Source organism: Tenrec ecaudatus, chromosome 5 (assembly GCF_050624435.1).
Source record: "Tenrec ecaudatus isolate mTenEca1 chromosome 5, mTenEca1.hap1, whole genome shotgun sequence".
In the NCBI taxonomy this organism is placed as follows: Eukaryota; Metazoa; Chordata; class Mammalia; order Afrosoricida; family Tenrecidae; genus Tenrec; species Tenrec ecaudatus.
In genome coordinates this window covers 51,262,827-51,290,186 of record NC_134534.1, presented here as the reverse complement: position 1 = coordinate 51,290,186, position 27,360 = coordinate 51,262,827, and the positions used below count along the sequence as shown (strand labels likewise).

Here is a 27,360-nt window from a genome sequence, read left to right as displayed (position 1 = left end):
CCTTTACCTCCTGGTCACACCCTACCAGGCCTCCTACACCCTCCTCACCACCAATTTGGATCACTTGTTGTTCCCTTGACCCTGGGTTTGTTAACACCAATACCTTTTCCACCACCTCCCCCTCTCACATGTCCCCCCAGAACTCTTGGTCCCATTGTTTTTCCTCCAGATTGTTCATCGAGCGTATCTTAATTAGACAGACCTGTGGAGATAATAACATGCACAAAAACACGACAGAGCAAAACCAAGCAACAAAATAAAACAAAACAGTAACAAGCCAATGACAAACAAAACACCGCAACAAGAAAAAAACAAACAAACACTTGTAGTTAGTTCAGGGACTGTTTATTGGCCTATAGGTGTGTTTTCCAGTCCAGTCTGTTGAGGCAACAAGCTCCGGGCCCAAAGTTTATTTTTGGTATTCCTTGGGGACTTTGTTGCTCTGTTCCCCTTCCTGTTCTGTTCCACCCTTTCTGTTTTGCCTCAGTGTAGTGGGATCAGATTGGGTGGAATTCTCACACTGAGTCTCCAGTATTGTCCCCTGTAGGGCTATGGGTCAGTGAGGGATGTCATGTCTCATAGTGGGTCTGACCATATGGTCCTCTCTGTGGATTGGCTACTCTGAGTGGGAATATCTTCCCCAAGGGTTGGTGGGCCAGGATGTGCTCCACTCTCTCTTCCTCCCCCTTCATTTGCTCCCATGTGTTCTGATCAGATATGTCCCATTCCTAGAGCTGCAGATTCAGTGCTCAGACAAACACATTTTGTATGGATTGAGTCACTTTAAGGTTACTGAGACTTTTTTAATGGTCACAAATATAAATATACTCTATGTTGGTAAATGTACCAAGTGTTCTCCTGAACAATATGTATTCTGCTGCTAATAGATGGAATATTTTATAAATATCAATTAGGTCAAGTTGGTTTATAGTATTCAAGTTTATACCTTCGCTGAACTTCTGTTTCTTTAATCAATTATTGAGAGGGAAGTTGACAATTGTGACTATAATTATAAATATGTTTATTTCTCCTGGAAATTCTATCAATTTTGCTTAATTGATTTGCATATCTATTATTAGTCATATAAACATTGACAAGTGTTGCCTCTTCCTGGTAAACTGACCTCATTTTTATAATGAAATGACAATATTTATTTGTAATAAAAATTGCTATGCAATCTATTTTTTCCCGGTGTTAATATAGCAACTCAAGCTTTTAAAAAACTCTATTAATGCTAACTTGTAAAATAATTTTCCATCTATTAATTTTAATTGATGTGTTTTTAATCTTTAAAGTGAATTTATTATTGAAAGCACTTATGTGAATATTGAATTTTATTCACTCTGATATCCTCAGCATTTAAATTGAGATATTAGGATTATTTAAACAAGGGTGATTCAAAAACTTCATGCACAGATCCCAGTGCCTCTGAATTCCATTTTTTCTATGAATTTTTGGAAGATTTCTCTTATTTAATGATTCTTAAATTTTATAACTTTACTATTTTTTGTTGTGGTTTATTATCCAATCTGCGCCTTGCTATTCTTTCTTTCTTATTTTTATCTTCTTTATCATCATTGAGTGTCTTTAATATTTTTCCCATTTATCGTTCATACATCCCTTAGTAATCAGTAATCTTATTTCATATCAATGTACTTACCTAGTTTAGATATTTCACACAAGTGGGATAATATAATATTTGTCCTTTTGTGTCTTGTTTATTTCACTTTTATGTTTGCAAGGTTCAAGTGTTTAACTGTATCAGAATCAACATTTTTCCTAGTGTTTACTAGATACCAAATATTGTTCTAAATTCTTCATAATCAATAAGCCATGAAAATAATTTAGCAAGTCATTTTTAACTCTTATTACTATTCTTAATTTATACAGAACAAAACTAAAGTACGCAGAATTTAAACTATTTGTTCAAGGTCACAATCTACAGCTGCAATCAGCATTGAGGCAGTCTTCCTCCAGGACTTTCTCTCTACCAGTAGCCTATTGAGGAAATGTGTTTGAAAGGAACTTGGATATTTAAGAGTATAACTTAAAGATGTGATATTAGGGACATAAATAATGCATGCAAATAAAATACAGCAGAGACTATTGTAGGTGCTTTGGAATCCAGGCTGATTCATAGCGACTCCATGCACAGCAGAATGGACTATTATTACCCAGTCATGCACCACCCTCCCCATCTTTATGTTTGAGCCCACATGGCAGTCTCGCTCCCATTTTATCTCCTTGATTGTCCTCCTCTTTTTTGCTGACCTTACACTTGACAGAGCATCATGCCTTTTTCCAGGGACTAGTCTCTCATGACAACATGTTCAAAGGATGTGAGACTGAACCTCTGCATCCCTTCTTCTAAGGAACATCATGGCTGTACTGCTTTCAAGACAATTTGTTTGTTCTTCTAACAGGCTGTGGTATTTTCAATATTCTTCACCAACACCATCCTCAAATACACCGATCCTTCTGTCATCTTCCTTATTTATTGTTTAACTTTCACATACATAGTACGTTTAAGAAAATTCAGTCATCGTCAATTAATATGAACCTGTTAGCCGTAATTTCTTATGTGATTTAAAATTCGGGACTCTAAAGGGCTGTGGGTGTAGTTTCATTTTGGGGGGCATTCTCTATATGCCGAAGGGCAGAATTTGGGTGGTAGAAAGGACAGACTTTATTATTTGTGTGAAATTAGCCTAATCCTTTTTTTACTTGGTTGGGACATCTTTAATATGTCACTTTAGTAGAGGGCGTGGACCTAGCCACACGCTTTGTTTCTTGGGCACATTCTCGACTCTATCTTAATAGAAGGTGTGGTTTGACATCATCCTCTGATTTCCTTGGTTGGGATATTTATATGGGTCCTACCATAGAGTTCTAGCACAGAACACCTCTCCTGGATAGTTATACTTCTATTTCATGACTAAGAAGACCTGCTTTGACTTTGGGGCATTTTTGGGTTCTAGCTCTGAACCCTACATTGAGGCTGTCTCTGACATTAGGTTCTTGGACTGAACAACAATTCATGGACTAGAATATGCATAATAAACTGTTAATAGAAATCGAGGGAGAAGAGTTTGTCAGAAGGGCGATATCTCCTCCCATCCAATAGAGGGATAACACAAAAGATATTGACTGAGGTAAAGAGCATCTAGTTCATATTTAGAATGATATTAGTCACCTTCAAGAAAGTAGAATTGGTAGATAAAGTGAACTGGTGACTTGGTAGATAAAGAAATTGGTAGAGTGAATTGGTAGAGAAAGCAACAATGCAAATAGTGTGCAGTGTAAAAATAAACATGACCAAGTAGAACAACACAAGAGCTCACCAAAAGGTGATGAGTTTCATGTTGTGGGATTTTTTTTCACATTGTTATAAATAGCTTGTCTATGATTGTAATAAAACTACCAGAATTGAATGTACATCTTTTCCACTAATAAAACGTATCATTTTACCTCACATGAATGCAGTTCAGAAAGGCATTCATATAAAGAATAACCAATGTGAACTCCAGTTGAAGAAAAGAAAATAAACAAGCACAAAATGCTTTCACCTCCTACTGAGCAAAACCAAAAATTACAAGATAGAAGAAAAAATCACAGGAAACATTCTGTATTTTTATAGCCACAGGAAACATTGCACTATTTTAATGTGACCCGAATAAATCAACAACTGGAAAGCTTCTTAGAATGATGACACATTCCAAAATCAGCTCCGGAGTCCACACCATGTGAACAGAAAATACTGGTCATCTGCTATTTCCATAGCATTAAACAGCACTGGATGTTCTTTCAATTTGAGAAAGAAGGGGAAAATTAACTTAAAAATATTTGGATCCCAAAGCTATAGTTCACTCCGTTATAGTTTCTTTACTCTTTATTATTTGCTTTGTCAAGTTAAACTATCATTCAGATTTTCTAAAGTATAGGATCCATAGTGTTTTGTGGGAAGATGCATAGTGATTAAATTATTTTAGGAGTCCTGGTGTGGTTTTAAGATGAAAACTAGGCAGCTAACCACAGATCAGTACTTCAAATCCGTCATCCATTCCACAGGAGAAAGGCGAGTTTATCTGCTCTCGTGATGAAGTCTTGGAATATCTTGATCCGGTTGCTATGAATTGGAATTAATGTCATAGCAGTTCAGTTTTTTTGCATTTGTTTGTTTCGTTGCAGTTTTAAATCATAGGAGCAGTAAGAGCCAGTTTTGGATTTCAGGATCCAGGGCTTGGTGATAGCCCGAACAAGTAGAACAACTAGTTCTGAAAGGACACAGAAAAGGGATGCGTGACCAGAACTTGAATAGATCTCCAGTTAGGGCTTCATCTTACAGCAGTTTTAGCTCCTGGTGCAAGTGACCAGCTCTGGCATACAGACACCCATCACAGTGGCAGGTGAGCGAAGGAAAACTCTGACTAGTCTCTCAATGATGACTTTACTTTGCCACTCATGGGCCGAATCCAACTTGAAGTCAAAAGATAAGAGGGCTATTTTGATGAACTCTATAAAGATTTAAATCCCAGGGTAAAGAGCAGAGGGCAGAAGATGAGAATCGCTAAAGGGAGATACAAAATATCAATTATCTTAAATTTCATCTAGAAGAGAGAACAGGATAGGATTTAATGAAATTTTGATAAAATTTCCATGCAGAAAGAAACTTAGAGTTAGCAAACACATTCTAATATTAATTGAAAGTAGTCTTACAGAATCAGAAGAAAGTGAGCCCAGAGTGCTTCTTAACTTTATATGAACTTATGGTATGATAATAGGAATCCTTCAAATCCAAAGGGAAGGGACAGTATAAAATATTCAATAACAGTTGGGGAATTGAATCCTTTTAAGATAAAAATTCTTACCTCATACTCTATAAAAATCAGACAAAACTAGAATGCAAAGAAACCTATACATTTAAGAAAGCAAAGTACAGAGAGAATATTTCATTAAAATTGTGCATAAAATCTGTCAGGAATTAATAAAGAGAATTTTAGCAGGTTCAACACACAAATGGTCTGACTTATATGGTCAAAATTATAAACAAGTAATAACACTTTTAACAATTGAAAGAAAATATATGCAACTTGGCAGTTACTTAATATATACACAGTGATGTTTTACATGTACACCTAGTCCTCTTCTATCCACTATCTTGTTAAAACTATACTGTCTGCTATCTGAGGATGCTGCTCATTAATAACATGCAGCTGGCAATAATTAATGCAAGTAGCGAGGTGAGTATATTGCTGGTTGTGATGGCTAATATCATATGCTAATTCCTCTGGGCTATGATTCTTAGTGGTTGGGAAGTTTGTAATGATATTACAAAATTTGGCAGTAATGAAATGATGAAATTTGTTTTCTTAATCGTCATTGTGTTGATTCCCAACCTTATGGCATAGTGGTCAGAGGGAGAGGTCTGTATGCTTTCTATATGCTTGGATTTACACAGATTTAACTTCTGTCCCAGCATGTGCGCTTTGAGATCTATTTTGTCTGAGATTAAGAATGCAACCCCTGCTTTTTTTGAATTGCTATTTGCTTCATATATTCTTCTCCAGTCTTTTATTCTCCACATATTTTTGTCTGTAATCTTGAGATGTGTCTCCTGTAGGCAGCAGATTGAGGGGTTGTGTTTTCTAAGCCATTCTGCTAGCCTCTGCCTTTTAATGCCTGAGTTCAGTCCATTGATAGTCAGGATTATTATACCCTTCTGTGGATTGTGTGATGTCATCATGTACCTTTTGTGTTTTCCTCCCTACTTTTCATAACTGTGTGTGTGTGTGTGTGTGTGTGTGTTTCATTCTTGACTTTTTTCCACCCTTAAACCAATGCTATCTTGGTGGATATTTTGTCTTTGTAGCCTTCTGCATAGGGTTGTTCTATATGGCAGTCTCTTGTTTGTGCTTGAGTGCTGTTCTTCTGCCCATATGGGTCAGCAAGGATCTTTTGTAGGGTTGTACTTCTTCTAATGTATTCTTAGAGTTTTTCCTTGTCAGGGAAGACTTACTTTTCCATATCTTAATAGATAATTTGGTTGGATAGAGTATTCTTGTGTTTGTGCTATTTTCCTTCAATTTTTGGAATAGGTTACTCCAATCTCTCCTCTTCTTCAGAGTGTCTGTTATTAGGACTCAGCATTTTCTTATTTGGGTATCTTTATAGGTGACTGATTGATAATCCCTAGCTGCTCTCATGACTTTCTCCTTTCCTCCAAGTTGGATAGTTTAACTACTATGTGCCATGGTGATTTCTTCTTGACATTCAGTCTAGCTGGTATTCTTTTGGTCTCCTGAATGGTTGCCTGGTTTTCATTTAGTAAGCTGGGGAAGTTTGCCTCTAAGAATTCCCTCGCTATTTTTGCCGCTGACTTCTTTGTTGTGTCTTTCTCCGGTAATCCAAATATTTTGATGTTGTTCCTCTTCATAGCATCAGACATAGCTCTTAGGTTTTGTTCAGTTTCTCTGATGTTCTTATTTGACTTTTGTTTTGTTTTGTTAAACTCTGCTTGGCTGTCCTCTAGGTCAGGTGTGGTTTTCTGTCTCCTCCACTCAGTTGGCAGAGACTGTAAATTTGCTACTGGTTTTTGTATCTCATACCTTAGCACTTGTATTTCCCTTTGGTATATGGTCTTTATCTGTCCTATCATTTCATCCTTTTTCTGTATTCCTTTTCCCATATGTTGTATGACTCCAAGCAACATTTTGACTATTGTTTGTTCCTTCTATGCACGTTGTTAGGTTCAGGACTTCTTCCAACATTGACTTTTGTTTCTCGTGTCTTTTCATTGAGGTCGTTAGGGCTGATTGCTGGCTTCTTTGTGTTGCTTTAGAGGAGCCTGGTACCATGTAGTCAAAGATCACTGGGCTCTCTCTGGGAGACTCATATGAATACTTTTTCAAACTTCCTGCAGCTAATTGTACTATGGGATTGAGCAACAGCTTTATCCTCCCGTGGCTTCACTCTTTCCCTAGCTAACCAATATTCTGTTATTTGAAGGGTAAGTTGGATGGTCCTCTCAGGAGACACTGGTTGGGTGGTTGTGGACCCATGAGGATGGTGCTTCACTGCATGATTTCACAGAAAACAGTGGCAGTGTGGCCCACGGAAACTCTTGGTACCATAGATGGTGTGCAGGGATGCCTGCTGCACCAGGAGTGCTGTGGAAGGCAGATGGGTGTGCCTACTGTGGCGTAGAGCACTGCAGATGGTAGGCAGAATTTCCCTATTCAATTAGATCACTACAGAGGCTGGGCAGAGGTTCTCCCTGCCCCTAATCATTTTATTTGGGGCTCATCCATACATCCATCCATTGTGTCAAGCACACTTGTATATTTGTTGCCATCATCATTTTCAAAACCTTTTCTGTCTACTTGTGCCCTTGGTATTAGCTTCTCATCTGGGCAAAAGTTCTTTCAGCAGTGTGGAGTGCTGGAGACTATTGTTGGAGCTTCGTTAAGCTGTGTGAGGCACTATAGTAGGTGGGAAGAAGTTTCCTCAGCATTGTGAAGGGTGGAGGACAGTCTGGGGCGATCCCAGCTACATGGAGTGCTGTAAAAGTTTGGCAGAGGTTCCCCCAGCCAAGTGAAGCACCCCGAATGATAGGAAAGAGTTCCTTCAGGGGCCTTGGAGGCTAAGTGTAAGCTTCCCTGTGGAGGAAGGTGGGCAGGATTTCCCCAGACACATGTTACAACTCAGAAAGTAGATGGGCAGGATTTCTCCCAAGTCACTTAAAGAGTCAAGTCACTTAAAGGGTGGGTGTGATTTCCCCTGTAGAGGAAGGTGGGCAGGGTTTCCCAACTGTGTGTTACACTGCAGAAGGTAGAGGTCCCCCAGCTGGGTGGAGGGCAGGAGTAAATGCCCTAGACTAAGGGGATTGGCCTGGAGTTTGGCAGTGATGTGTGAGAGGAAAGAGAAAAAAATTTTAAAAACTGACCCAGTGAGGCTGTGGGGGGAAATGGAGAAGAGAGAGAAACAAAAGTAATGATATAGCTGAGCTGTAATCACCTGACTGTGGGGCTGGAGGGATTTAAACCCTGTCCAGATGCATTGGCAAGCTGTCGTGTGTGAAGTAAAGGCCTTGGGCTGGCCAAAAGAGCCTGGCTGTGGCGGAAACTGTGGTGGGGCTAAGGTGAAGCCATTGCTGCCCTCCACTGTGGTAAGCCAAAGACCCTCAACTCCTCACAACCTAGTGTATCTGTTCCTACTTATATTTTATGATGCTCCTCCGGCGACCCAGCAGTGTGGAATGGCCCTCTAGTTTGGTCTCCTGAACTGATTTCTGCAGACTCCCCCGGTATCAATAATACTTCTTATATAACATTTCCATTTTGAAATTGTCTCTACTTAGTCATCAATGCTTCTTATATTTTTATCTATATAGCCTATAGTGTTATTAATGAAGATATTAGGGTTAATTTTGTTTTAGTGTTCTGTAGTATGAACCTTGACAGATATGCAATAAATGCAAAGCCTTTTGCGATCTCTTTCTTTTTGATGGCATTATAAAAGTAAACTTTAGGTATAATTAAAAATGAAATTTGTTCAGAAAAATTATCCCTAAGGAAAAATGAATCTGAACAGAAGCATTGATTTGTACCATTCTTTTATATTGTTCTTTCCTTAATGTTCTAATTTTACAATGAAACCTGGTGCTCATTCAATTAATTCATGTCTGCTTGAAGTCACATCAACCTTGCGGATCCTCAGATGTACTTCTGTTCCAAAATTGTATGGCTTAAAAAAAAATCTCTTAGGCTAATAGACTTGGGATTATTTTAATGAGGATGTCTTCTAACTAGCCCCATAATCACTACTTTTCAATTAAACTGAGACCTTAATCGTACCAGGGATAATGTCAATAATCAGTAGGAATTATACTGCTTATCTTGGCTATTTGGATTTCTAACTGATCTGAAAATTGTTGTAAACTTGATTTTTTGTCAGAAAGAATTATAACTTTCCTGCCATAGGCACGCAACAGGGAAAAACACAAAAAGTATGCTGCTCAGTTTCTTGAATTTTTCATATTGTCTTCCCCTTCACATTTTTCGTAATAAGATCAAGTTTGTTCTTTTCACAGTTGTCCAATGCTTTGAGAATTTAGAACATGGAGTCTGTGTTTTGATATGAGTATTTTAAATCTAACTTTTAAATATAAATTCAATTTTCTTCCTCGAACACTAATAAAATTACCTTTGATAAAAATGAATAAAACATAATTTCCATTTTCCATGATTAAATATTTATATAGTAATTGTGTAACTAAATGAGCATGAGTTTGCTGTACTGCCTCCATTGAGATGGATATTGCAATGATTAGCACAGAGACCAAAGGTCATTATTCATAAAGGTATGTGCCCTCTATAGAAGGAGACAACTGGAAATGAATGTTTTGCTGAAATGGTTAAACTTTTCTACTGTAATGAAAGTTGATAAACAAAGAAAATGTCCAATGGCGTTTATGATTTTAAGTGGTAATAATGCTTCTTTATGATTCACATAAAGTTTACCTTTTGAGAAATTATTTATTGTAGTGCATCTTTGAATGTTAGGAGTAGTGCATCTTCCTAAGTAGCTGCTTAATTTCACCCTTCTGTGCCTATTGCCATCCGACTCTATGCCTTCCTTTAAATCCCCATTTATTGACTAAAACAAGTCAAGTAGTCTCTACTACTATATATTCTTTTGATGGAAGATCACTCTTTGCTTCTGAGAATAAAACTTGTGGGAAATTTTTCTCTAGTCTGTATAATGTGGTGGGCTAGGCCCAAAGGTGTTTATGTTTGGAATAGTTGAATTTCAGTTCATACATGCACACATTTATTCCAAAAAAAGTATGCAAATATTTTTCTCCAACTTCCATATTCAATATTTCTTCAATCAGGTGATGAGTACAGACACATTTTCTCAGTAATACATTTGTATTACACTGATTAAGATTCCTTCAATTAAAAATTCCCATCAAAACAATTACTTCCAAGGAGCTCTGATGGGCCAATTAAATTCAAAGAGGGGCTGTCAGTTCAGAAGAGTGGTGACTATATTTTTGGATCTAAAAGGGAAAATCTAGACAGATTTTCTCAAAGGACACTGTGATTATGAGGCTGTTTTATGAAGAAGTTTTTTTGAAAATTATAACTGCATGATTTGATGAGAAAACAGCCAGAAAAATCATGCTGAGAGATTTTCATCCCCCTCATGGCAATGCCCTTGCATATTTCTTGAGGGCAGTAAGAGCTAAGAGGTACCCTAGGACAATGTTATTGGCCTTATCCCAACCATCATAAAGTCTGACCTTTCCCCTGAAGGCTTCATTTTGTTCCCCAAACACAGATAATATTTAAGAGTCACCAGTTGAGTATATAAAGGTTGCTAACACTAACATTTTGAAATTATTTAAATGGAAGATAATAGCATTCTCCAAGGAAGTGTTTGAAATTGATTAGTATGTTTTCAAATCATGTCAGCAAAATAATTGAAATTTCACTTGGCATTTACTTTAAAGTAATCCCAGACGTGTATATACGTAATGAAAGATGTAGCTTCACATTTTGAAATTTTGTATGGAAAATTTTCTTTAATTAACTTCTATGATTTCATAGTAATATTTTTTATTCATAGAAGAAGGTTAGTTATGATCAGCACCCCATTAATTGCCCAGCTCCTAATTGAAAAGTGGGTGGTTCAAATCCACATGGTGTCCTCTAGAAGAGAGAGCTGGCAGTTTGCTTCCATGGAGACTATGTCCTTGGAGACTGCATGCAGTAGCTCTACTCTCTTCTGTAGAGTTGCTGGGAATGGGAATTAACTCAACGGTAAAGGGTTTCCAATATCACAATCTATACATATATTAAAATTCATACCTGATTATAAAATGGCTTAATATCATTATTTGGCTGTAAGAAATACAGCATTGTACACTGGCATTACCTTTAAACAAAATAAGTAATTGGCGACAGTAGAAAAACAATATTTTTATTATAAACTTTGAATATATAACAAATGGATAAATAGCATATCTCAAAATACATCAGCAAAATAATTGAAATTCCACTTGGACTTTACTTCAAAGTTATTTTTCATGGTAAGTGTGTGTTTACTTTAACATGTTGGCCTTAAATTTCTTTACTGATTATTGCTTTGTTTTCCCTGTTACCCATAATTTTGAAAGCACTATGCTATTTTGTAGCATCTTTATTATTTTATACCATTAATAACTTTTATCATTTTTATAAATCATCTTTTGTACTATATAAAGAGCATTTTCAATACATTGTTCTCTTGCAAAATTCTATCATCCAATCTCTAGAGTAATTTTTATCTCCAGGATTATATTTTACAACTGCTGCTTCTATTTGGTTTCCAACTTTCACATTCCAGTCACTTGTAGTTATCCATGCAATTTGATTTCAGTATATAAACATCACTGAACAATGACATTAATACCACATGCAAGTAAAATCTTGCTGAGAATAATTTTTAAAATAGTTCCAACAGTAAACTGACAGGAAACAGCCAGAAATTTGAGTCAGATCCTCAAGTGGACGTGGAGTGGGTTCCATTGTTGGTGTCAGATGGATCTTCGAGATTCCAGTAACACGTTTGCTAACTTTTTTCATGGAAGTGAAAAGGCATTTGTGGATTAGAACAAATTATGGATAAAGTTGTGAAAAATGGGAATTCAAGAGTACTTACTTGTGCTTATTTGGGACCTAGATATAGTCCAATAGGTAGTTGTTCAAAACGAATAAGCATTATTTAAAACCAGGAAAGGAATGCGTCAGAGCTGTATCCTTCCACCACTGGTACCTAATCCATCCACTGAACAAGTCATTCAAGCCGGGCTACTTAAGGAAGAACACCACCAGGATTGGGGAAATGCTGGTTGATAACCTGTGAAACATAAATGATCTGTTTGCTTGCTGAAAGTGAGGAGGAGTTGAAGCACTTACTGAAGAGATCAAAGCGTGACATCTTCAGTGTGGATCACATTTCAACATAGAGGACACAGAAATCCTCACAAGCAGCATCACAGTAAGTGAGAAGAAGAGATAGGCATGTTTGAGGATCTGCAATACCTATTGAAGCACCAAGCAGGCAATCAAGGATGTATTACATTTGGGAAAAAATGCTGCATAATATATTTTTAAGTGGTAAGGAGCAAGTATGTCACTTTGAAACTCCCCTGACCTATGTAATGGGCTTTTCAAAGTATCATGTTCTGTACTTCTACAGAGCATTCTCGCTATAATTCTTCTAAGACGAGATCTGTTCTCTTGTTAGTCATTAATATTTTCAACATTCTTGGCCAGAACCTCAGTTCCAAAGCATTGATTCTTCTTTGGTCTTCCTTATCCAATGCCCAATTGCTTTCCCATCAAGAAAGATGATGAAATCTGCTTCCATAAAGATACACAGCAGGAAAAATCTAGAGAGCAGTTTTACATGGTCCTATAGGGTTGCTGTGTATTGGAATCCACTGTAGGGTAGTTAGTTGGCTTAGGCTATTCAGCGTTATGCTCAGCCTATAATGCAATACTGCAGGGTAAGCATAATGCTAAATAATTGGTATGTGCTTAGTGTGCATATGCTGCGTATGGAATTCCAAACCCAAACTAGCTGCCTGCTGTTGTGGAGTCAATTCAGACTCATGGCAACTCTAGAGGACTGAATGGAGCATCTCTGTGGGGCTTCAAAAACTGTAATCTTTACGGAAGCAGAATGTCTAAACATATTCCAGTCTATAAATTCTTCTTTGGAGTGGTTACTGGTGACCTTTTGGTTAGTATCTATGTTAGTGTGGGTAGATTAGACAATCAAATTCATAGATACGTGTATAAGAAAGAGCTTTAAATAAAAGAGTAATTCTATATTAAGAAATCATCCCAGCCTAGTCGAGATCGAGCCCATAAGTCCAATATTAGCTCATATATCCAATACCAGTCTATAAATTCCTCTTCAGACTCATTCAACACATGCAATGACACCATCTACAGCAAGATCACAGGCCACTGAGTGGAACGTTTTTGGATCCTGTGGCGGTGGAAACATCCTAGTGTGGCTGTGGATCTCCAGGTGGTTTCTCCAGTTCTAAGGCTCTGGCTACCATCAACCTAGCTCCACATGGCTTGTCCGGAAGAAGACTAAGCAGAGAGTCTGTGTGTCTGCCTCCATTGAGCTATTTATCTCCTTAGTGCCTCCAAATGAGGTCATCAAACTGTGACCTGATTGACAGACCAAACTCCACCCCTTTCTCAAGTTGACAGATTATGTAACTGCCACAGCTCCCAGTGCTTGAATCACTGTGGTACCACGACTCTTGGGTTATAGAATATGGACTACTATTTCAAAGGTTAAAAACCTGAAGCTGTAATTTATCTAGGGCCACAGAGTTTGTGGAAAAATTTGGATTTGACTCGGTTCAATATGATATCAAAGCTGTTGCTTTTAGCCTCCACTGTGTTCCGTAGAAGGAGTACTGGTGAGGTACGTGACTTAGGTGGTGCACTGCTAACTAGAAATTTGGTGATCTGAACCATGGAAGTAAGGCGAGGCAGTCTGCTTCCATAAAACCTATAGCTCCAGAAACTCCAGAGAGCACTTATATGCTGCCCTATAGGATTGCTGTGTGTTGTAATCCCCTGGAAGGTAGTAGGTTTGGTTTTGGCTATTCAGGGGAGGGGGCAGAGGGGCGCAGATCCTTTTAAACATTTCATTAAAAATTCATAGATTTTTAAAGCTACTTGTTAAAGTATGGAAAACCTGAAATATGCTACACTGTAAATGTTTATTTACATGACAGAAATCAGAATATGGTACAAAGCAGTCCTTACATCATGCTCTCTCCCTCTCACACCAGTTTGCCAGCATGCACTGCCTTGATTGCTTCAGTGTTGTTAATATTTGTGTCCATATTAAATTATGGTTATGCACATCGTAACATATCATATACATATCATAACTAATTTTCTTTCATACCAGAAAGAGTCCCTGTAAATTGTCTACCATTAAGAGATTTACTACTATTAATTATTGAATTAAATATACTAATATTTATTGTAATACTAGGATAGCTAAAATACTTCCTTATAAGAAAAATGTATGAGATAATGAATTTTCTCTCTTATTTTCAGTGATAGTAGAAAGTGGAAATATAATTTCCAATGTGGCTTACATTTATTCTGGATATTGTAACATATATAGAAATATTGTGGGATTTGTGAAGCTACCATTGAATAAAGTGGTAAGTTTTTACCTGGTGTATTATCTTTAATCAATTACTGGTAATGTACTAAAGTGAATTAAGGGCATTGGACACATTTTCATATGCTTACTGGTATTTATTTTCTTTTGTAAAAATTATCTTCAAATGCTTCACTTAGGCTTAATTGTGTTTCTTTACTTTGTAAAAGAAAGCTATAGCAATGACAAATAAGCATATTAAAAGATGCTTAGAATCCTTACTCTTCAGAAACATCAATCTTGGAGAAAGCACAGTAGACCACCACTCAAGGTATGGTGGTATAGCGAAGATGGAAATGAGATAGGCTAGGATAGCAAGCAACTAGAATGCTTATCGATTGTATGTGGGGATAGAAAAGATTATAATCTCTTTGGAAAATAGCTTCTCAGTTTCTTATAAATTTTAATATATACTCACTCTCCTTCTACTCAGGAAAATTAAAATATATGTCCATAAAAATACTTCATAAAGATGTACTCCATTCCATCCTTCCTCCTTCCTATGTTTCAGCTTCCTTCTGGGTGTGGTATGCCCATCTGTAGACAACTGGACATCCCTTGCAGAGGGGTAGTGAGGAGGAGATGAGTCACTCAGGGTTCAGCGTAGCAACAATGAAACTCAAAACCTTCCTCTAGTTCTTGAACGCTTCCTCCCCTCCCAATTATCATGACCCCAATTCTACCTTGTGAACCTGGTCAGACCAGAGGATACACAGCGGTGCAGTAGGGATCTGGAAACACAGGGAATCTAGGACAGATGAACCCCTCAGGACCAGGGTTGGGAGTGGTGACACTGGGAGGGAAGGGGATGTAGAAAGGGAGAACGGATCTTGGGGATCTATGTGTAACCTCCTCTCTGGGGGATGGGCAATGGGAAGGTGGGTGAGGCAAGACACAGGGCAGTGTAAGATAAGATAAAATAATAATTTATAAACTATTAAGGGTTCAGGGAGAAGGGGGGAGTGGGTAGGGAGGGGGAGGGAAAAAAAGGAAAATGAGCTGATTCCAGTAACCCAAGTGGAAGCCGAATTTTGAGAATGATGAGGGCAACGAATGTATAAGGGTGCTTTATACAATTGATGTATGTATGGATTGTGATAAGAGTTGTATGAGCCCCAATAAAAAGATTTATTAAAAATTAAAAAATACTTCATAAAGATATATAACCACAAACTAGATATAAAACCACAAACCAGTTATGATTTTCAGTTGAACGCATCGAAACAAATGCATGGAATTTTAATTCAATGGGATGTTGTACATCAGTTTCAAACAACAAACAGAAAGAGAGCCCTCAAATTATCGAACCATGCAAGCTTCAGTGAAACAGAACTAACTTCAAAATAACTAGATTTGGGACAAAAAACAAAACAAGACGAAAACACCCTCAAAGTACATTATAGTTCTATATGATTTAATTTTCACAAAGTTCTAGAACATGGTAAAATATATCTAGAATAATGGGATCAGATATTTTTGTCAGGTGCACTGAGCAGATCAGCCATTAACTTAAAGGTTCATGGAAAATTCTGGATGATCATTGATGTGTACTAAATCTGCATGGGTGGTTTAACAAGATACATGCAGAAATATTGGGGTAAGCTGGGATTCCTCATATGTTTGTTGGCGAGTCATCAGATAATATACACATTTAAACCTCTTGGTCGTTTATTGTGTTAGGTCTCCTTTAGGCAAGACTTCAAATTTATCATTCTTGGTTGATAAGAAACTTGAGAAAATCCAATTTCTTATGTAAACTTAGTTGAATTCTGCTACATTAATCACATTTGGCCTAAAGCCTTGCCATTTATATAAGCGGTAAAGCTTAGTGATATATTATACTTTAACCCCAGAATATTTTAAAGGCTTCTACCTTTTATTAGTTCCTGTAAACCTAATATCTATACTCTGTATTTTATTATCCATCTCTGCTTGGAGCAGATACATCTCCAATAAAATATAACTTGACGTCTGACATATTTCTCCAGACAGATCCAACTGAATGCCATTTAGGCCTGTCTCCACAGGCTTTTAGTTAAGACTGAAATTTTATTTCCCTTAGGTCAAAATCACTTTCCTGTGTTTCTTTTCTTTTTCTTAAAAAACATTTATTTTTAAACAAGAAAAGCAGGGAGAGTTCTAGGGTCAGATTATCTCCCCAAACTGCCTCTGTTCTTTATTTTCTGCTAGTTCAGCAATATCAATAATAGTACTTGCAAGTAAAACTTTGTTTAAGATAATTTGAAAATGTTCACAGTAGTATATTGTCAGGGAGCTACCATGACTTCAAGCTGTGTTCAGAAGAGGACCTGAAATGAGGGACCCCATTACTGCTGTCAGATAGTGGTGTAAAAGCTGGACACTGAATAAGGATGACTGGAGACGAATTGATTCATTTGAATTATTGTTTTGATGAAGAATAATGAATATACCATGTACTCTCAGAAAACAAAATAAATTTGTCTTGGAGAAAGTGTAGCCAGGATGGTTCTTAAGATGATGAGGAAGGACACTTATCATGAACTTTGGACATATTACCAGGATAGACTTTTCCCAAGTAAAGGACATCATTGCTTGATAAATTAGAAGATCAAAAAAAAGAAAAAAGGAGAATGAGGTGAATTTACACAGTGGCTCTAGGGATGGACTCAAATATCATAGGATGGTAATATAATATAATAGGACATGGCAGTGTTTCGTTCTTGAGGACACAACAGTGACAACTGGCTTATATCATCTACATATAGAAATACCTTTGCCTCTTTTTTGCTAATTTGATTGCCTTTAATTTCCTGTTTTTTGTCTTTTTGCTCCAGCTCAGACTTCCAGGACAATGTCGACTAGGGATGGGGACAAAAGGCATCCTTGTCTGGTTCCTATTTGCCTGGAGTAGATTCTTAGTCTCTCTTCATTGAGACTAATGTTAGCTTTGGTTTTATGTGTATGCCCTTAATTAAGTTCAGGACTTTCCCTATTATTCCAATTTTACTGATAATTTTTTTTATCAAGAATGACTGTTGGATTTTGTCAAATGGCTTTCCTGCATTCAATACTATAATCTTGTGTTTCTCTAACGTTTTTTAATGTAGTGGATTATGCTGATTATTTTCCTAGTGCTAAACCATTTCTTCATAGTTATTATTAATTCCTCTTAGTCATAATATATGATTTTGATACATTATAGGATTCTATTGGCAAAATTTGGTTAAAAACTCTGCATCTGTGTCCCTAATGGATACTAATGGGGAGTATCCCCTGAGTTTGGGAGTATTCCATTACCTTCCACATCCCAGAATAGTACAGGACAATTCTTCTCTTAAGGTTTGGTAGAATTCATCAGTAAATCTGTCTTGGCTAGGATATTTTGTTGTTATTGCTAGCATTTAATGACCTATTCATTTCCTCTTTCGTGATTCATTCAAATTTTCTACATTGGTGTGAGTTGGTTTAGGTAAGTGGTGTGTATATAGAAATTTGTTAATTTCTTCTTATATTTAAATTTTTGGGGAATACAGTTTCTTAACATCCCTAAACACCCACCATCAGGTTGACTTTGATGTATAGCTCCTTAAGTTTCTGAGATTGTACATTGTAAAAGAAGCAGACAATCTCATCTTTATCCTGCAGAGTGACTGTTGGGTTTGAACAGCCAACTTTGAAGTTAGCAGCCCAATGCTTATCCCAGAGAAACCCCATGTTCTTCATATTGTTCTTGTTAGGTGTCAATATGTCAGTCCCAATTCATAGCAACCCTATGCTCAACTGAATTTCAACCGAAGGGAAAAAAGAGTCACATGCCATCCTCAAAATTGTTCTCATGTTTGAGTGTATTGTTGCAGCCGTTGTGTCAGTTCATAACTTTAAGTGCTGCTCAAATTTATCAAACATTATATCCTCCTCCAGGGCCTGGTATCCCCTGACAACATGTTCAAAGTACATGAGACAAAATCTCACCATCCTTTCTTCCAAAGAGCGTCATGGCTGTACACATTCCCAGATAGATGTTTGTCCTTTTGCCACTCCATGGTACTTCCAGTGATCTTCACCAGCACTATAATTCAAAGCATAAGTTATCATCTTGTATTTCCTTACTCAATATCCAACTTTTAAAAATAAATCATTTTATTGGGGCTCATACAACTCTTATCATAATCCATACATATATCAATTGAGTAAAGCACCCTTATACATTCGTTGCCCTTGTCATTCTCAAAACTCGCCTTCCACTTGGGTTCCTGGAATCAGCTCGTTTTCCTTTTTTTCCCTCCCTCTCCCTCCCTGATTTCCCTTCACCCCTCCCCCTTGAACCCTTAATAGTTTATAAATTATTATTTTATCTTATCTTACACTGCCTGGCATCTCCCCTCATCCACCTTCCCATTGCCCATCCCCCAGAGAGGAAGTTACACATAGATCCCTGAGATCGTCCTCCCTTTCTACACCCCCTTCCCTCCTGGTATCGTCAGTCTCACTGTTGGTCCTTAGGGGTCCATCTGTCCTAAATTCCCTGTGTTTCCAGATCCCTACTGCACTGCTGTGCATCCTCTGTTCTAACCAGGTCCGCAAGGTATAATTGGGATCATGATAATTGGGAGGGGAGGAAGTGTTCAAGAACTAGAGGAGGGCTTTGAGTTTCATTGTTGCTACACTGAACCCTGAGTGACTCATCTCCTCTCCACTACCCCTTTGCAAGGGATGTCCAGCTGTCTACTGATGGGCATTGGGTCCCCATCGTGCACTCCCCTCATTTACGGTGATGTGCTTCCCCCCCCCCCCGCCTTTGTTGTTTGTAACCTGGTGCCCTCTGTCCTTCATGATCACACATGTTGGTGTGCTGCTTCCGTGTGGGCTTTGTTGCTTCTGGGCTAGATGGCTGCTTGTTTACTTTCAAGCCTTGAAGTCCCCGGATGCTATATCTCTCAATAGCTGGGCACCATCAGCCTTCTTCACCACACTTGCTTATGCACACATTCATCTTCAGCGTTTATGTGAGGAAGGTGATCACACAATGATGGTTTTTGTTCCTTGGTGTCTGCTACCTGGTCCATTCAACACCTTGTATTCACTTAGGCTGTGTGCTTCTTCTCTGTGGGCTTTGCTGTTTCTGAGCTAGATGGCCACTTGTTTGCCTTTAAGACCCCAGACGCTATATCTTTTTGATAGCCGGGCACCATCTGCTTTCTTCACCATGTTTGCTTATACACACGTCTGTCTTCAGTAATCATGTCGGGAAGGTGGGTATCATGGACTGACTGTTTAGCTGGGCAAGGTGCTATTGTATTGAGGAAGTGTGCACGAGGAGGCCCAATGTCCACCTGCTACTCTACTACTGAACCTTGAAATATATGTACATAGGTCTATTCCCCCATATTCATAAATGTATTTACATATGTACATAGTTGTATTTAGGCTTCTATGTATGCCCTTTGCTTCCTGCTCCTTTCCTCTATTTCCTTATGCTTTCCAACTTTTACATACATTCGAGGTGCCTGAAAATACTGTAGTATGAGTCAGGGCTCCTTGAGGTCTGCCAAGTAACATCTTGGCTTTTCAGCACTTAGAAGTCTTACGCAGTAGATTTACCCAATGCAATGTATCATTTGACTTCTTGATTGCTGCTAACATGAGCACCCAAGAAAGATGAAATCCTTGTTTTCTTTGTTTATCATGATATAAGTGTTGGTTCAGTTGTGAGGAGTTCGGGTTTATTTACTGTGAATTGTAATCCATAGTGATGACTGTAATGTTTGATTTCATCAACAAGTGCTTTAAGTCCTCATCAGTATGAACAAACAAGGCTGTATCATCTGCATATTGCTAATAAATAATAAGACTTCCTCCTATGCTGATGCAAATATTTGCTCAACATGGAGTTGAATAAGTATGATGAGAGTGTATTACCCTATCTTGCACCTTTTCTGTTTTAAACCATGCAATATTCCCTTTTTCTTTTCCCACAATTTTCTCTTGATTCATGTACAGTTTCTACATGAGTACAATGAAGTGTACTGGAATTTCAATTCTTCTTGGGGCTATCCATAATTTTTTGTTGCTGTTGTTATGATCCACATGGACAACTGATTAAATGTAGTCAACAAAATATATGTTAATATATTTCTGGTATTCTCTGACATCAATATTTCTTGTTCCATGTCCTTTTCTGAATGCAGCCTAAACTTTTCTGTTATTTGAGCATTCTGTTGGGTCAATGTTCTTTGCAATGGGTACAAATATGGATAAATAACTGTGTTCCAACTTTTTTGTCATAGATACCTGAATGCTTCCAGTGCTTCATCGGTTTATTGAAACATTTAGATTGGTATTCCATCAATTCTGGTAGCCTTGTTTATGGCTAGTATTTTCAGAGCAGCTTGGACTTCTTCCTTCAGTACCATTGGTTTTTGCTTATACCTCTTCAAATGTTTGAATGTTGACTAGTTCTTTTTGATACAGTGACTCTATGTATTTTTCCCATTTTCTTTTGAAGTTTCCTGCATCATTCAATAGCTTGTCCATAGAATCCTATATTATTGGAACTAAGGCTTGATTTATTTCTTGAATTCTTTCAGTTTAAGATATGCTGAGTATGCTCGAGTTTTTTGGTTTTTGTAACTCTAGGTTTTACCCCTCTCATTATGATATTTTACTTTGTCTTCTCAAACTGCCCGTGGAAATTTTCTATTTGGTTCTTTGACTTCTTCTTTTGTTTTAATGTACCTTAACTAAGAGCATCTTAGTTTTCATCTGACCCATTTTGATCTTTTCTCTCCTTTCTATCTCTCGAATGATCTGCATTTGGCATATGTGGTGTTCTTGATGTCATTAGTTCTTCGGCACCAAATCTGTTCTTGAGATGTTTTTAAAATTCAGATGGGATATGCTCAAGGTCATATTTGGGCTCTCATAGACTTCTTTTAATTTTCTTCTATTTAAGTCTGAGCTATAATATGAGCAATTGATAGTCTGCTTTACAGTTGGCCACTGGTCTTATTTTAACTGTGGAACTTCTTACTGTCTGATTCCACAGATGTCATGTGAAGTCCATATGTGGCTGCCTTTCCTGTTGTTGATTTGCACAATTCTGTCTTATCTCCAGCTTCATTTCTATACTAAGACCATAAATTCAAGCTACTGTTCCTTTCTCTTTGCTTTTCATTTTTGCATTCCAATTGCCAATAATTATTAATACACCCTGATTTCATGTTTGTTCAATTTCAAACTGACGATGCTGCTACACTAGCTTTAGGGGTTGGTGCCTAAAATTACATAACAGTTGTATTGACTGGATGTCCTTGCATGCGTATGGACTTTATCCTATCATAAACAGCAGTGCACTTATGAGATATTTTGAAATGTCCTTTGGATGATGAGTGCAACAGCATACCTCTTGAATTTTTCTTTCATTCCCACTGTAGTAAACATTATGATTTTCTGGTTCATTATGGCCAATACCTTTCCATTTCAGCACACTCCTGCCTAGAACATTGATATTTATGTATTCCACTTCAGTTCTTCCTGATTTTCTTTTATTACATTCTTTGTTTCCCTAAGTCCTACTGTGATGGCCCTCATTTCTCATTCATACTATGTGTATTATCTTCATTTCCTTTGTTAAATTTGTCACTCACTCACTGCCATCAATCATTTCTACCATAATCCTGGTTGCTGGGGAACAAAGGGATAAGGAGCTAAATCATACTTCTCTGGCACCAACAACTGCTGTGTGTATCAGTGTAGTCCTGGGGGAGTGGAGCATATTATCTGGCTACAGTATTTTTCAGAATGCTGCTTGCCATAATTCAAAGTGGTCACACTCTGTGCTAGACCAACCACTTGGAAATCTATTATCTTGCAACTCTCCTTATTGACTGTTTCGATCCATGTCTGCATCTAGTAAGTATCTGATCTACTGCTTTCTTCTTTCCTCTGAATTGGTGTGTTTCAAGATTGTCATGTCTATGCATTCAGCTTGGTTCCCTAGGTCTTTCTTTTAGAGAAGTTGACTATATATCTACATAGACTGCCATGTTGGATAAATCTCCTGAATTTATTTTAAATGAACTAAATATTGTTTGCTTTAAATAAACTAAAGAAATGGCATGATTAATCAACAGTAAGTTTCTGGTGTCAGCTTTATTTGTTCTTTATAATATGATGATTTCATAAACACACATGTTCTGTATCTCTTATAGAAAAAAATCCGGAAACTTGTCCATGTGGGTAAACTTACGGAGAATGAGTCTTTTGGTGAGGTCAGCATTCTTCTTCATGTTCCATTCACGTGCACAGTCATCACTGGAACAGAGACTGAGATGGCCATCATCAAAGACACAGACTTGTTGGGTAAATACAAATAAATGGAATTTTAGTGGGTGGGTTAAGAAAAATGATGGTCATACTTAATTGACAAATCAGAGCATATAGTATGTGTGTGTGTAGGTGTGTGTGTGTGTGTGTATCTTATGCATCTGTGGTAGTTACATCATCTGTTGTCAATTTGAGAGTATGAAGAGCGAAGAGGTGGAGTTTATCAGGGCACAGCTTGGTGACCTTATTTGGAAGTACTATGGAGATAAATAGCTCACTGTAGCTGGGACACACACTCACTCTCTGCGAGAAATTCGTGTGACAAGCTGCATGGAGAAAGACTGATGGTAGCCAGAGCCTCAGAGCTAGAGGAGCCACGTGGAGACACATGGCAGTGCTGAGATGCCTCTACTACCACTGGATCCATAAGATTTTCCAACCACTGGGCTGTTATTTTCCTGCATTCAGCATCAGTGCATGACTGCGTGAGTCTAAAGAAGAATTTATGGACTAGTATCAACATATGGGGTAATATCTGACTTATGGACTTGATCTTGCCTGAGCTGGGATGTTTTCTCAATAGTCAACTGTTCTTGTATATAAATCTCTTTCTTATACACAAATAAGTGTCTATGAATTTGTTTCTCTAGTCAAACCAGACTAATACACCATCACTTGGCAGTTTGTCATACTGTGGTGGCATCTGTGTTTCTGTGATACTAGAAACTATGTCACTGATATTTCTAATAACTGCAGTATCATCCAAATTGAATAGCTTTCAGTGGAACTTTCAGAGTAAGAACAGACTATAAGAAGGACTAGGCTGTCCTGAGGAACTAGCCATTAAAACCTAATGGACAGCATGGAAATATTATCAGAAACTGACAACCTCACAAATGGAAGTAGAGCCTAGCAGAGACAACTCCAGAGCATGGGCCCCTCTTGTCAGCAAGCACTCAAAATCTGACTGAGAACTGCTGCTCTCAGCATTACCACAATAATGTAAATGGCTTAAAGGCCATGGGCCTAAAGTCTTTGGGACCTTCATTTGCTGACGGGGCAAAGAGAACAGCTTCACAAATCTACTAATAATCAAAAAGTATGACTGTATGAATACTGGAAGTAATCAAAAGTGAAATGGAATGCATGTTACATAATCATGACCTAAAAAAGACAGGTATTGGCCTTTTTTTTCAGTCAGAAAAATCATACTATTTACTATTCTGGCAAAGAGGGAAACAAGAGGAATAGTGTGGCATTCGTAGCCAGAAAGGATCTTGCTAAATCCATCATGAAGTACAGTGCTGTTTGTGATGGCATTATATCTATCTGCCTTCAAGGAATGCCAATCTAGAAAACTATTGTTCAAATTTATGGACCAAGCCCAAAAGCTAGTGGTGAAAACATTTTAAATATTCTACCAATAACTTTAGTCTGAAATCTATCAAACATGCAGCTGACTGTGAAACAGACTACCAATTGCTTATTTGGGATTTTAGGATTAAGCTGAAGAGAATTAAAATAAATCCACCAGAGCAAAAATACAACCTTGAGTGCATTCCCCTGTATTTCGAGAACATCTCAAGAAGAGAAGTTTAGCTTGTGATATTGAGATATGTAATGACATAATTCATGAAGAAAGCCACACAGGTCATTAAAAAAGAAAAGATGAAAGTGTATTTAAGAATTGTAGAATAGCAAAGGCAAATGAAAGAAATAACAAAGTCAAAGATCTGAACAGAAAATTTCTAAGGACAATCCGAGATGACAAAGTAAATGGATATAAAATGAAATGAGCAAAAGTGCAAGTTAGAAAAAAAAAGAACATGCTCAGCATATCTTAAACCAAAAGAACTCAAGAAAAATTCAAGTTTTGGATGTAATAATACACGATTGTAATGGCAAAATATTAAATGCCGCAAGAAGCATCAAATGAAGATGGAAAGAATACACAGAGTTGCTGTACCAAGTAGACCTGGTTGACATTCACACATGTCAGTATATTATCAAGAATCAATAGCACTGGAGGAAGAAGTCCAAGCTACCTTGAAAGCAGTAGCCCAAACCAAGGCTCCAGGAATTTAAGAAATAGCAATTGAAACAAGCTGATGAAGACATAGAAGAGCTCACATATGTATGGCAAGACATTTAGGATTTTGGTCAATTGATTTGAAGAGATTCATATATGTACCCTTTCCAAAGATATGCTCAACTTATAGATCAATACCATTGATATGCAAGTAAAATGTTGCCAAAGATAGTCAAATAATAGTGGCATGATTGACAACGAGCCACACTGACAGCAGTACATTGATAGGGAACTGCCAGATTCACCAGAGCACATAGACTAACAGATACCATTGCTGATATCAGATGGATCTTTCCTCAAAGCAGAGAATACCAGACACTTTTCTCCTTGTGTTTTATTGACTGTGTAAAAGCATTTGATTGTATGGTCATTACAAACTATGGATAACCTTTAGAAGAATGGAAATTTCAGAACAATTCATTATGCTCATGGGGACACTGTCCATGAATCAAGAGGCAGCTGTGGCAACAGAACAGGGTAGTACTTACTGCACGGTTGTAAATCAGGAAAGGAGTATGTTAGGGATATAGCCTCTCTCTCTCTCTAACCTTGCTTGCTGAGAGTAATGAGGATTTGACGGCCATGTTGATGAAGATCAAGGATTATAGGCTCCACTATGATTACAACTCAATGTAAAATAGAACAAAATCCTCATCACTGGACCAATAAGTAACATCGTGATAAATGGACATAAGATGGAAGTTGTCAAGGATGCACAATAAAGGATCATGGATATAAGATTCAAGAGACTGAAAAATGCACTGCTTTGGGTAAATCTGCTGCACAAGACCTCTTTAAAGTGTTAAAACATGAGGATGTTACTTGTAAGATTAAGGGACACCTGACCAACGCCACAGTATTTTCAATTCCTTCTTATGTGTGTGGAACTTAAATATTGAATATGGAAAACTGAAGGAAAACGACTGCCTTTGAATTATGGCTGTAAGTTTTCAAAGGTACCAGGGACTTCCAAAAGAACAAACATGTCTGTCCATTATTTGCCTTAGAGGCAAGGTGGGCCAGACTTAGGCTCATATGCTTTGGACACGTTGCCAAGAGAAATCCATCCCTGGAAAAGGACATCATCCTTGGTGAAGTAGAGGGCCAGTGAAAAGGGGAGGTCCTTGTAGAGGTTGAGTTGGTCCAGTGGCTGCAATGATGAGCTCAAACATGAGACAGTGGTGAGGCTGGTGTAGTTTCATTCGTTGTACATAAACGCGATGTGATTTGGACAGACTCGATGGCACCTAACAGCAATAACAACCTCTATATATGGTAAAGCCTTCACGAATTGCAGCGATTTATGAAGACAACATATCTATAATGTATATATAACCCCCTTTATAACTACTTTTTCAGTCTCATTTAATTGTGCTTTTAAATTAATTGTTTAAAAGTCTTTGGTTTGAAATTACTAATATATCTGCTAATTCCCAAGTCATCTCTCTTCTTTTCTGGGATATCTACTTGCTTTTCACCTCTATGGTTATTACATTAATATTTTCAGTTCAAGTCTAATGTGCTATTCTCCAATATATACTGTAGATCAGGAACTTTTGGAGATCTATGATTTGTATTATTTATTAAATCTTTATTTGTAATTATGGAGACCTAATAGTAAAATTATAATAACAAAATCACTTTTTCTTGGGCCTTCAAGTATTATTGATAATCAAAGAGGTTGCAAAATTTTATGTGATGGATAAACTAATCATGTTTAGTAAGGCATAATAAAATAGAATATCAAAGAAAATTAGAACTGTATATAAAATTAAAATAGGAATATGAAATGTAGAGTAAATGATTAAAGACAATTCAAAAGAAATGAATAACTAATTTGAAAGGTGTTCATGATTTTTCAGGTATAACTTCACTCATTTGCCCTAATCTGAATTCAAAGGTTGTTTTTCTTTTCTCTTAGAGTATATGTTCCTCAGACATGTCTTGCTATTCAAAATGAAAAGAATTTATTTAAATTTTGTATCTATTTTAAAAAATTATTATTTCAAGATTAGTGACCTTTCAGAACCTGAGCACATTTCAACAGATGACTCTGGTGAATGTGAATTTCTAAACTTTCAACCTGTAGTAGAGTACTTAACCATTTCTTCCAACCAAGGGTTCCTACATTTGACAAAATATTGGTTAATTTTTTCATTAATTCTCATCTAAATAATACTTAATAATTGATCGACTGTCATGCAGGAGATGCCTACTCATACTTCTATATAGGATAGAGTAGAACTTCACTTGTGGAGTATTGATACTGTTACTCTTTATATGAGTAGAGAGCCATGTCTTTCTTCAATGAATAACTATGAATCGTTAATCAATATTATAATATTACTTCATATAAGTCAGATGTTTCTTCTTGTTTGCTACTTATTTTAACTGATGCAAGGCAAATATCCAATGGACTTTTTTGTAAATCAACATTTCTCACATGAAAGTATTTCCATCAAGCATCTATTAGAATTCTCTTCCTCACATGCCAGCTAAAATTCAAATAGATGGTATAGTATAAGATTTTGTTGTGTTTGCATGTGCTAGACATATTTTAAATTTAATTTTACATTTAGTTCATTTTAAGACTGATGTTATGAAACGACTGACATGTTTTTTGCCTAATTAGTTAATATGAGTACAACATTACGCTGGTTTTGCCACAACATATAGCAAAACAAATGCTCCATTAGATTGCAGAAAGTCGTTCC

At 37.2% G+C, this 27,360-nt stretch overlaps 1 protein-coding gene across 1 annotated transcript in view; it reads left to right on the top strand.

Annotated features, from left to right (window-relative positions):
* CNBD1 (cyclic nucleotide binding domain containing 1) overlaps positions 1-22,607 on the top strand; it is a 308,432-nt gene extending 285,825 nt beyond the window's left edge. Inside the window, exons 10-11 of the mRNA XM_075550829.1 lie at positions 14,142-14,251; positions 22,443-22,607. Coding sequence (XP_075406944.1) covers positions 14,142-14,251; positions 22,443-22,607 — 275 coding nt within the window. The remainder of the gene's footprint in view (positions 1-14,141; positions 14,252-22,442) is intronic.
* Positions 22,608-27,360: the final 4,753 nt, after the last annotated feature.